The sequence below is a fragment of the Anopheles merus genome, chromosome 3R (assembly GCF_017562075.2).
Source record: "Anopheles merus strain MAF chromosome 3R, AmerM5.1, whole genome shotgun sequence".
Classification (NCBI taxonomy): Eukaryota; Metazoa; Arthropoda; class Insecta; order Diptera; family Culicidae; genus Anopheles; species Anopheles merus.
In genome coordinates this window covers 10078635-10088964 of record NC_054084.1, presented here as the reverse complement: position 1 = coordinate 10088964, position 10330 = coordinate 10078635, and the positions used below count along the sequence as shown (strand labels likewise).

The window sequence follows — 10330 nt, the reverse complement described above, 5'->3', positions numbered from 1 at the left end:
TCCGCTCGCTGTCACAACAAAGCGATCAGCCCAGGGTAGGAAAAGAAACGGGATCGTGTCGTGCCGTTCGCCCGCGGATTAGCAGAAACGCGGGGTGGTGGCACAGGAAACAGGTTCTCGCCTCGGTACAGCGTGTGTGCTCTTCCCTTTTACCAGTCGAAATGTTGCGACGACATCGTCACACCTGCTAGAGGCCGAGCAGCAGCAGCATCATCAGCGGCAGCATCCCCACCGAGTCACATCGCAGCCCAGTGTCGCCCTCGTTCTTTGGATGCAAATGTAATTCTTTTTCATCGGAGAATTGTGTGCGTGTGTATGAGTTGTGTTTTTTTTTTTGCTGTGCGCGATCCGATGTTGTGAAGAACCCCCTTCACTCCGTCCATAAAGGTTACAATAGTGTTCCGTTCTTACACAATAGCGCGTGTGGCTTGTGTGGAGTGCAAAAGGGTGCAAAAGTCAAGCAGATAGTGTACACGTGCGTGTTTTTTTTTCTGCTTGCGTGGTGTTCCTCGTGTGTGTGTGTGTGTGCCCTCACCAGGTGAATGTGTGCCCGTTCTGATGACGTTACAGATCGTGCGGAAATACCACCGACGATGATCCGCAGTGGTTGTGGTGGTGCTCCATCGGTGGCCGTGAACCGTGTGTGATTGTAAAGGTTCTCCTTCTAGCCGCACACATCTCAGCAGGCGTTCCGTGTGGTTCCCGTTAGAACAGTTGCCACATACACACACGCGCTCACAGAGCTATTTCGTTGCTCGAGGCAACCCGTTCCCCGAAGTGTGCGATCAGCAACGAAGAGGAAGAAACAAAAACACGGTAGCAACAGCAGCAACAGCAGCCAACCCAGACGGGTGAAAGGAACCCATCCACACCCCTCCCCACCCCCAACCCGGCGCCAGCCGCGTAAGGAAGGTAAATGTCATCCGGTAAAGGGAAGGGCGGTCGGCAGGTCCTTAAATTGCTCCAATTTTTTGTGCGTTTGTTTGCGCGATCTCCATTCACCTCCCATTCACTTGACGCGCCACGCTCACGGCGCTGCATTCCGGGTGAGATGAGTGTGAGATGAAGCTGAGAACAAGATCGTGACATTTGGCCTATCATCTCCTCCCTCCCCCCCGCCCATCCCCCAGCTCTGCTCGGTGTGACTGGTGCATTGAAGCAAAGAGAATGTCAGCGTTGTAAAGGTAACAACCCCCTGGGAGGGAATGTTCAGAAAGGGGTGGCGCGGCTGAGAGGGCTGAATTGCTTGCGTAATTGTTAGCGGAATGTTTTCTTATTCTCTGGTTCTAGTGGAATGCAACCCTTGCTACCTGAGAGACAACTTCATTCTGTTCCGGCCCTTGCCCGTCACTATCGTTTCCCCTTTTGGGGATGGAGAGATGATCGATTGATCGGTCTCTCCGCTTGCTCCACCCAACCGAGACCGTTTATTACCCCAATCAAACACACACACAGAAACGCCAATCTCTTTATTGTTGACGATCGAGCATCAGCGTTTTCATTTTAGAAAAAAAAAACAACCCTCCGGCCACAAGCAGCGGGGTAGGGGTAGCCATCAGGGTGTGGAAAGGTGAAAAATCGTTTCACCTTTATAGTCTTGCTGGGCAGCTTCACCGTATCAAATGTCCCCGATGCTATGTGTGTTTGTGTTGGTCCACAACGCTCCACATACTCGAAAAACCTCACCCCGGATCAGTCAATGTAAATAGACGACAGCGGTGTGGATCCTACCCCGTTTTTAATATGCTACACCCGTCGTCAGCGGCTTCATCGTCGCCTACTTCGTCTTTGCGCTCTTCTCAAACGTCTTCTTCACACAAAGCGCACAACAAAGCAGGCGCGCGCGACCGCTTTGGGACAAAACCCCTCGTGGATTATTGGCTGGCGCGCGGGCTAGGGCTAAAGTGTGTGTCCGATGGCCGGTCCTGCCAGGTCGACCTTTTCCACAATTGGCACGAAGACACACACACACAGCGAGATTATAATGCCGATCTGAAAGTGTCTCGTTTGGTGCGGGGTTTCTGTGTTTGGTGGACGTTTTTTGTTGTCCTCCGCGCTTCCTTGTCTCTCGGGCGAACGAACGGGTTCTCTCGCGGATGCCTTTTGCCCCCTCCTCTACCGCACACCTGACCAGCAAGAGAGAGAGAGAGAGAGAGAGAGAGAGAGAGAGAGAGAGAGAGAGAGAGAGAGACAGGGGGAAAAAAGGGCACCAGAAATACACGCGGAACAACGGCGTAAGACACACACACACACACAAACCAAAAACGAATAAAAACTGGGCGGTGAATGTTGGCCTCCGCGAGGTGAATGTCACCCAAACCCGATCCAGGACCGTGAAGGTTTTTGCACAGGCTCGGTCGGTCGCCGAGTGGCCTGTGTGTTTGGGTTGGGGGTGATTGTTTGTGCGATTTTTTTTTACGCAAACTGTTGCGTGAAACGGCGCGCGAATGGGATTGTTTTTTTGAGACTCCTTATTGATCCTCGAAGGGGGAAAATAAATATTAAAAATAACGGGAAGAGAAAACATTCAAACAGATTATATGTTTAAAAGCGTCTTAAATATTTAACAGTTATTTGAAAACTGCTTCCAAGGGAAGATATATAAGACTCAGATGAACAACGCATGTATGTCCAAGAGAGACGGGAATTGAACCGTATTTAGTCTTGTAGTATATCTCGTGCATTTACCCATAGACCACCAGGCTGCTTCACATTCTGACCGATTTTTGGCCTATAAGAGGTTCAATATAGTCACGTAAAGCTTGCCAACCATTTATGATGCAAAATCATACCAAATCCCACACAAAATTAGTCGAGTAAATGAAGAAGGGCAAGAAGCATTTCGATATGACAGCAGATTTTTGTCTACAAACCTTGATGTACGTATGGTTTCTAATCAGAAAATACAAATAAGCACTTTAAGAGCTTAGTGATCAAGCCTACAATCAATCAAGCTGAAGATCAAGCTTAATGGGTAGGCAAATAAGCAAAAGTTCCTTATTAGGATTGTAACCGATCCGCCAATATACTCTTATTATTTGTGTAACGAGGCCGGAGGTCATGTGCCCGTCAATGATGCTTGCTTCAACGATCAATGAAGTGCAATACGCATGGTCCTTCGCGTGTTTAAAAGAGAGGATGTTGAAAATGGCACGTGTTTGTGCCACAGATTAGTCTTAAGTCGTTGATTTAATTAGGAAATTATGTGGAAATCCTTATTTTATGTGGAGAAAAGGCCTTAAATTGGAACATATTCAATTTAGTAGGTAGTTCTTTGTTAGAATTGGGGAGCTTTCCAACAATAATTATTTTGTGTTTTATTATTTCTTTTTAGGAAATGTTTATTGAAGTTTATTGGCACTTTTCAATATAGTTTATTAAAACTGTTCATCTATTGGCCAATTTATCTATTCATTGACTTCTCATGTACTTCATGCATTCATACATTCTTGTACCTTTCTTTGATAATTTTCTCACAAGTTACCAAATTGAAATGATGATCGTTTATGAAATTACAATATTCCAATCCTCCCAATTCCATCCCATTCCAATGCTCTTTCTCCTTCTCTACAAGCGATTAATTTGTAACGGCATAATACTACAGCCCCGTGTGTGTGTGTGTGTATTTGTCTCACACTCTCCACGCAGCGTAGAAATTAAAACTAGATCGTCGAGGAAAAAGTGACTTCGTAGGCAACTTGTTTTTTTTTACCTTCCCCTCTCTCTGTCTCTTTCTCTTGCATTTCTTCGCGCACTTCCACCTGTTGTGTGTGTGCGCGCGGTGGTGATGGCGCGCGGTGGTGATGGTAACCCTTTTTTGAGATGGATCGGTGCTGATCGGTGCTACTGCGTCACCGTTGAGAGCACCTTGCACCGCTGCCAGGGCGGTTTATGGGGAAGCCGGCGGGAAGAACTATGACGAGGCGTAACGGTGACCATAATGAACAGCAGGCGCGCTGAGAAGCCGCGAGAAAAAGGGCGCTTACACACACACACACACAGTGGAGGGATGGTAGTGAAAGAGGCGAACGATCTCGCCTCTTCTCTTTCCCGTGTCGAGTGCGCGCGTGTGTAAAGTTCAATGAAATCTATCAAAACGGGCTGCTTCCCTCCAATCTCTACTAGCTGCTGCCTGCCTGTTTCTCCTGCACCACCTTAAAGGGGGAGGGGGGTTTGAGTGACCATCGGTCGATGTCCGCAAAACCCGGCGGTACCCCTCCTCAGTCCGCGGCGGCCCCTTTTCGAGATTGGACGTCCGTTTTGTGTGTTGGTGTCTTGGGCCTGGGCCCCCATCCGTCGTTCGGGAAGAAGGTGAAAGGTGTGCGTGGGGTAAGGGTAAGGCTAATGAAGAGACAGGAGCGAGAGAGCATTGTGTTTGTGTGTATCGTAGCAGGCCGGGAAATTGTTACAGTGCGGTGCACTATGCGCGCGTGTGTGTGTGTGTTGTGTGTGCGGGAAACCGTGATGTGTTATTGATCTCGTGAGATCAGATTGATCAGCAGCAAGGTTGACCGTTGTTTGTAATTAATTTGCTTATTAAAAGTTTTGACAAGCAGCTCTTCTCTTACAGCTCTTCTATCTAACTAGCTCAACTGCTCAAGATTAATTTTTGATCTTAAAAGTCTCATACTGCAACAGTGTCAAATGTTTGTCGAATGAAGGTCTAATAATGATAGTTCAATTAGGTAGCATCGATATTATTCAAATGATTTTTGAGATTGAAAATCCATTGAAATAAGCTACCTCTAATAAAGTCTTATCTTCTTCTCTTTGGCGTAACGTCCAACGGGGACCACGCCGACTTATACAGGCATTCTACGAGACTTAATTCTACGGGGGGACGGTCCATTTTAGGCTTCGAAACCCATGGCGGGCATGTTATTGAGTCGGTCGAGTTGACGACTGTACCACGGGACCGCCCATCCTAAAGTGGTTTATAAACTTCATATTTTAACCAATACTCAGACTTTGAGGCTTCATGGATAGTTCCTTGGATCGCTTATTGGAACCAATTTCTTCATAAATGCAACATATTCCTAACGATTGACCTTAAAAAATCCTTCCTCCTTCAAAAGATCGTTGATCCCTTGCTGTAAGGAAGAAACTTAAGAAAAATCCAAAAATTAGCACCTATCAATAAACTTCACAAAAGTTTGGCGAAACGCTTGACATTCCAAAATTCCTGCTAAATTGCACGAATGATGATGATCGAGCAGCAGCCGCCACCCGCGAAAGCAATTGACCGTATCGCATCAATTCCCGATGCAATAATCTCGCGCCAGGCCGAAGGAGGGGGGGGGGTTACCTCGTGAAGTTCGAAAATTACCCTCAAAAGCAATAAACGCAAAACGGCGATGCGTGGCGAATGCAGGTGTGACGCGTACGAATGCAACCCTTTGCGCGCGCTGGTGTTCGCGTCTCACTAACCTTCGTGCTGAGATTGCGGAGCAATAGAAACCACCCCTGGAGTAGAAGCAGAGGCAATCGAAACGGAGTAGAAGCAATGGTGGCAAAACGGGGCATTGGGAACCACAGAGAAGCATCCCTACAAATTACGGGCTAAAGGGAGAGATGAACGGTAGCAGCAGAAGATGTGCGCGGGGTTGTTGGTGAGATGCACCCGCTGTGTGAGGCAGCCAGCCACGACCGAGCCACTGAGGGATTGAATGGGAGGGGGTAGCACAATCAACCATCCAGAAGTAATGTTAGATCGCGGAAGAAGAAGGAGAGCGTAAAGAGTATCGCGAGAGAGAGCGAGCGAGCAAGGGAAATCAACGCAAGAAGCGCGTCCAGAGCTTTGACCTCTGGAGTGTGGTGTGGCAAGCGCGAAGAGCTGCTGCTGGATAGAACATCAAGTTCACCCACCGGGGAAGAAGGTTCGCTACTGCTGCTGCTGCTGCTGCACAACAAGAAGATGATCATGATCGTGTTGATGATGTAACGTTCGCTCGATTGCAAGGGTTAGTTCCGAGTTTCGTAGTCGGAGGGATGGAATTTCTGAGCACGGGAGGCACTCTCCACGGTTACGGCGCGAAAGGTATCGAAGGGTAGCGTGGCAGTAGCAATCATTTCCATTAGGTACCGTGTACCGTACGGACTGTTTTATTTTTTTGCTCGCTCGCTAGACCTTTGTGGCGGAACAGGTGAATGCGCGGGCGGCTTTGGTGGGTGTTTGGAGTAGGAAAGTCGATCACGATCACCACACAACAGACACGTTGACTAGTGTGCAGTGGGTGACTAGAAGCATTGAAGCTGTTTGCATTTTCCTGTTCCAATTTCGAATTCCAATCAGATTCCAGCAGGAATAATGGAGCTTATGGGATTAAGGTTGTTTGGAATCCTCATAAGAAGGTTGTATTGGGCACAGTGTTAATGTTTGCTTGTTTTGTTTCCACAGGTTATGAAGCTGGAGGGTGGCAGCATCCATCTGCAGCAGCAGCTCACCGGTGGTGGTAATATTCATCCCCTGCACGACGACAAAAGCTACCAATCGTCCTTGTCCAGCCAGTCCGCCCAGCACCATCAGCACCAGCTCCAGCACGGCAGCATGAGCATCGAGCTCTGCCTGGTGTGTGGCGATCGGGCCTCCGGTCGCCACTATGGCGCGATCAGCTGCGAGGGCTGCAAGGGCTTCTTCAAGCGGTCGATCCGCAAACAGCTCGGCTACCAGTGCCGCGGCTCGATGAACTGCGAGGTGACGAAGCACCATCGGAACCGGTGCCAGTACTGCCGGCTGCAAAAGTGTCTCGCCTGTGGCATGCGCAGCGATTGTAAGTATTTGGGCTGGCCCTGTAGAGAGTGGGTGAAAGAGAGTGAAAAGGACTAAGGTTACGATTTTTAACCGACCCGTTCCGCGGCTTTCTGGTTTTGCAGCGGTCCAGCACGAGCGGAAACCGATCATCGACAAGAAGGATGGCCAGTCGGGCCCGAACCCGAACAGCAAGTACAATCCGCATCGGAACAAAGAGTACCACCAGCAGCATCACGGTCTGAGCAAGGGCGGTGAAGCGAAGGGGGCAGGTGCAGGCAGTGGAGCGTCCACATCCGTTTCTTCCGCGGCGGCCGCTGCCTCCATATTCAACTATCTGCCCGGGTTCAGTTTGGCCGACTTTACGGCGAACCTTAGCAAGCGCACGCTGGGCGAGAAATCGCTCGCAAGGGATGCGGAGCGATCTGCCACTTCCGGTTCGGTTGGGCATCAATTTTCCCCCGGCAGTGGTGGTGGTGGTGGTGGTGGTGGTTCGAGTGTATCGGCTAGCGGAATGCCCGGCAGCCCGTTCGGTAGCTTGCAGTCGCTGAAGACGGAAGTGCCGGATCGGCAGTCGGCGTCGGAGCTGGGCGGTGTGTCGACAAGTGCGGCCGATTCGATTGCCGCGTTGATTGGGCTGAATACGACGGCGGCCGTTGCGGCGGTGGCCATGTCCAGTGCAACGCTCGGTGGTTCGACGCCGAGTGCGGCTGCTGCGGCCGCTGCCGCAGCTTCTCTGCTTGCCGCCGACACAACGGTCGATGGAAGTGGCGTTGGCGATGGCAGCGGTGGTGGTGGTGCAGCGTTGCGCGGTAGTGCCTCGAATGCATCGTCCGCACACTACGCGTCGCTGGCGATGGACACCGGCGACGGTTCGCTGGACAAATCGGTGCTGTGCAGCTCGCTCGAGTTCATCCAGAGCATGGAGCAGGAGCTGAACAGCAGCCTGAACAACAACAACAGCTTCGGCATCAAGGCGGAGCTGAACAATGGCAGCGGCGGCGAGGAGGTGTGCATCGAGTACGATTACGGCGGCATCGGGCGGGGCGAGATGGCACTGACCGAGGCGTGCGTCCAGTTCGACATCCAGGTGCCGACCGTGCTGCCGAGCTATCTGAGCGTGCACTACGTGTGCGAGACCGGCTCGCGGCTGCTGTTCGCGACGGTACACTGGATGAAGAAGAATCACGTCTTCCAGATGCTTGGGTGAGTGTTTGTGTTGGAGTGTGAACAACAAAAACGGAGTAATTATTAATCGGATAACCGTCTCTCTTTCCAGTGATGGCTTCCAGGGCGAGCTGGTGCGTCAGGTGTGGCCGGAGCTGTTTATGATCGGGCTGGCGCAGAGCAGTGGGCAGCTGTCGTTCAACACGATCATGCTGGCACTGATCCAGTACATGAAGTCGGCCATCCTGAACAAAAAGCACAGTGCCGACGTCATCAACTACCTGAAGAAGTACATCCTGCTCATACAGGAGTTTGTGAACGATCTGCAGAAGCTGAATCTTACCGACCATGAGTACGCTTACCTGCGATTGCTGTCGATTTTCAATCCAGGTGCGTGTAGAGGGACAATTTACTTGAAACAATCCATTATTTACAGTATGTTTGCTCTCCCTCTCCTCCCAGATAATGTGCTGCAGGACAAGGAGAAGAATCAACATCTCGTGAAGCTGCAGGAGCTCGTGCTGGCCGAATTCCGCGACTACTATCGCGACCGACACGCGCGCCTGGTGAGTAGCGAGAGTGAGGAAAATTTGCGCGCCAATGAGGAGGACGATAACGAGGACGATGAGGAGGACGATTACTACGAGCGTAGTCAGCAACCTCCTCGCCATCGTCATCGATCGCAGCAGCAGCAGCAGCAGCACCGACAGCAGCGCGCCGGCGACCGGGAGCAAGGTGAACAGCGGTTGGTGAAGCTGCTGCTAAAGCTGCCGACACTGCGAGCGCTCAACTCGAAGCGCGATCTGGAGGATCTGTTCTTCAGCAATTTGATCGGCCAGGTGCAGATCGACAGCGTGCTGACGTACGTGATCCAGACGAACGATGGGGCCATTTCCTTCTCGAATATGGTGCACCCGGTCGGGGGCAATGGCAATAACGGTGGCGGTGGCGGCAGCAGCAATAATAATGGTATCCCGACGGCAATGGATAGTGACGAGTAGAGGGAAGGACGACGACCAGTGTGTGCGCGTACCAAAACGAGACTGATTGACGAGGTTTGGGGGGGGGGGGGGGTTCCGCTCTTTCCACAACCCCTCGCCGGTAGTGCATTCAAAATGTGTCCAAATGCCTTACAAAAACGGGACGAATCGGCGGCTTAAGTGGCTGGATAGGGGTAGGAAAGTGACTCTTCGGCATATCCCCTCTCATCTCCAGCGAGCGTAAGTTGTGTAGGGTGTGTTGTTTAGGCGAGATAGTCTATTTTAAACCCGTGCTTGTCTTATAACGTGTTCCCAAGCGATCCTTCGCAAAGATGCACAAAGTGTGAGCCACTTAACGAAACCTTCCGCGCTAGTGAGAGTGAGTGCTTCCTTGTTCTCTTTTTTTAAACTCCTTGTTAAACTGATTTCATTTTACACTAGCACACGGTAAATGTCGTTATAGCATGAGTATTAATTATTAGTTTTTCTTTTGCTTTGCTCTTTACAATAACAAAAGAATCGGTTTAGTTAAACGAATAAGTTAGTGTTTTGCGAACGATTGTCCAGTTTTCGTAGCGATAGATTTCGTAGCAAAAAATGCATGCAAGCAAAAGGTGCATTTCAATTCAAACGAGAAGAACGTACCCCATGAATGATGTGTGTGCCCGCGTGTGTCCGAGTTGTAAGTGTAGAAGCCAAACGTTTCCACCAAGCAAAACCACTAACAAACACACACACGTGTATCCGTACCTGAGACCTGCGAGAGAGAGAGTAGCTGAGTTATTGAGGCGAAAGGGCGAAACAGCGATTCGTTGTTCGTTGCTTTCCGCGTGTAAATGGTATTTAAATTGTAGTGGACGCGAAACAAAATTATACACAATTACAGGTGGCAAAGTGTCTCAAAGAGGAGGGGTAGAGATGGGTTTTTCATAGTAAGAAGGGAAACACACCAACACACCGAGTGGCAATATTTAGATGTGTAAGAGATTTCATCAGGTTTTCGTCCCAGATTGGCATTGAACGGTGGTTCTGTTGTTCTTTTTTTTTTCTCCAGGACAGCCACTACGTAGGTTATTTATACATAAACATATACTATACATACACACGCAAAGGTATAACAAGTATTGCAAGTATTGCTGAATAGTTTGTAGAGCGTACCGGTTTAAGCATAGAACAAACAAACGCATAAGAATGCCTCCTTCATCTCTTGACACCTCACCGAACACCCTCACGACAATATTTGTCCCTCACTCCTTTTTTTCGAGAGGGGATTAAGATTAACATTAGAAAACCTACACCACACACACAGGGGTAGACGTTAAGCAAGACAATATATGGAACCGAAATAAAACAATTTACTATTTGCAGATTTCATCAGAAAAATAACAAAAATTCTTTCAGTTAGGAAGGGCATGAAGACGATGCTGCAGTTTGT

General features: G+C 49.7%; 1 protein-coding gene across 3 annotated transcripts; it reads left to right on the top strand.

Annotated features, from left to right (window-relative positions):
- LOC121595516 (nuclear hormone receptor HR78) lies at nt 1-10269 on the top strand. Of its 3 annotated transcripts, none has more exons than XM_041919554.1 (5): nt 1-279; nt 6398-6770; nt 6874-7954; nt 8028-8305; nt 8378-10269. In XM_041919554.1, the coding sequence occupies exons 2-5, from the start codon at nt 6401-6403 to the stop codon at nt 8914-8916; spliced, it is 2268 nt and encodes a 755-aa protein (XP_041775488.1). In that variant the 5' UTR covers nt 1-279; nt 6398-6400; the 3' UTR covers nt 8917-10269. The 3 variants fall into 3 exon arrangements, with proteins under 3 accessions (XP_041775488.1, XP_041775486.1, XP_041775487.1); XM_041919552.1 differs by having other exon boundaries at nt 1-912; XM_041919553.1 differs by lacking the exon at nt 1-279 and adding an exon at nt 6126-6327.
- The last annotated feature ends 61 nt before the right edge of the window (nt 10270-10330 follow it).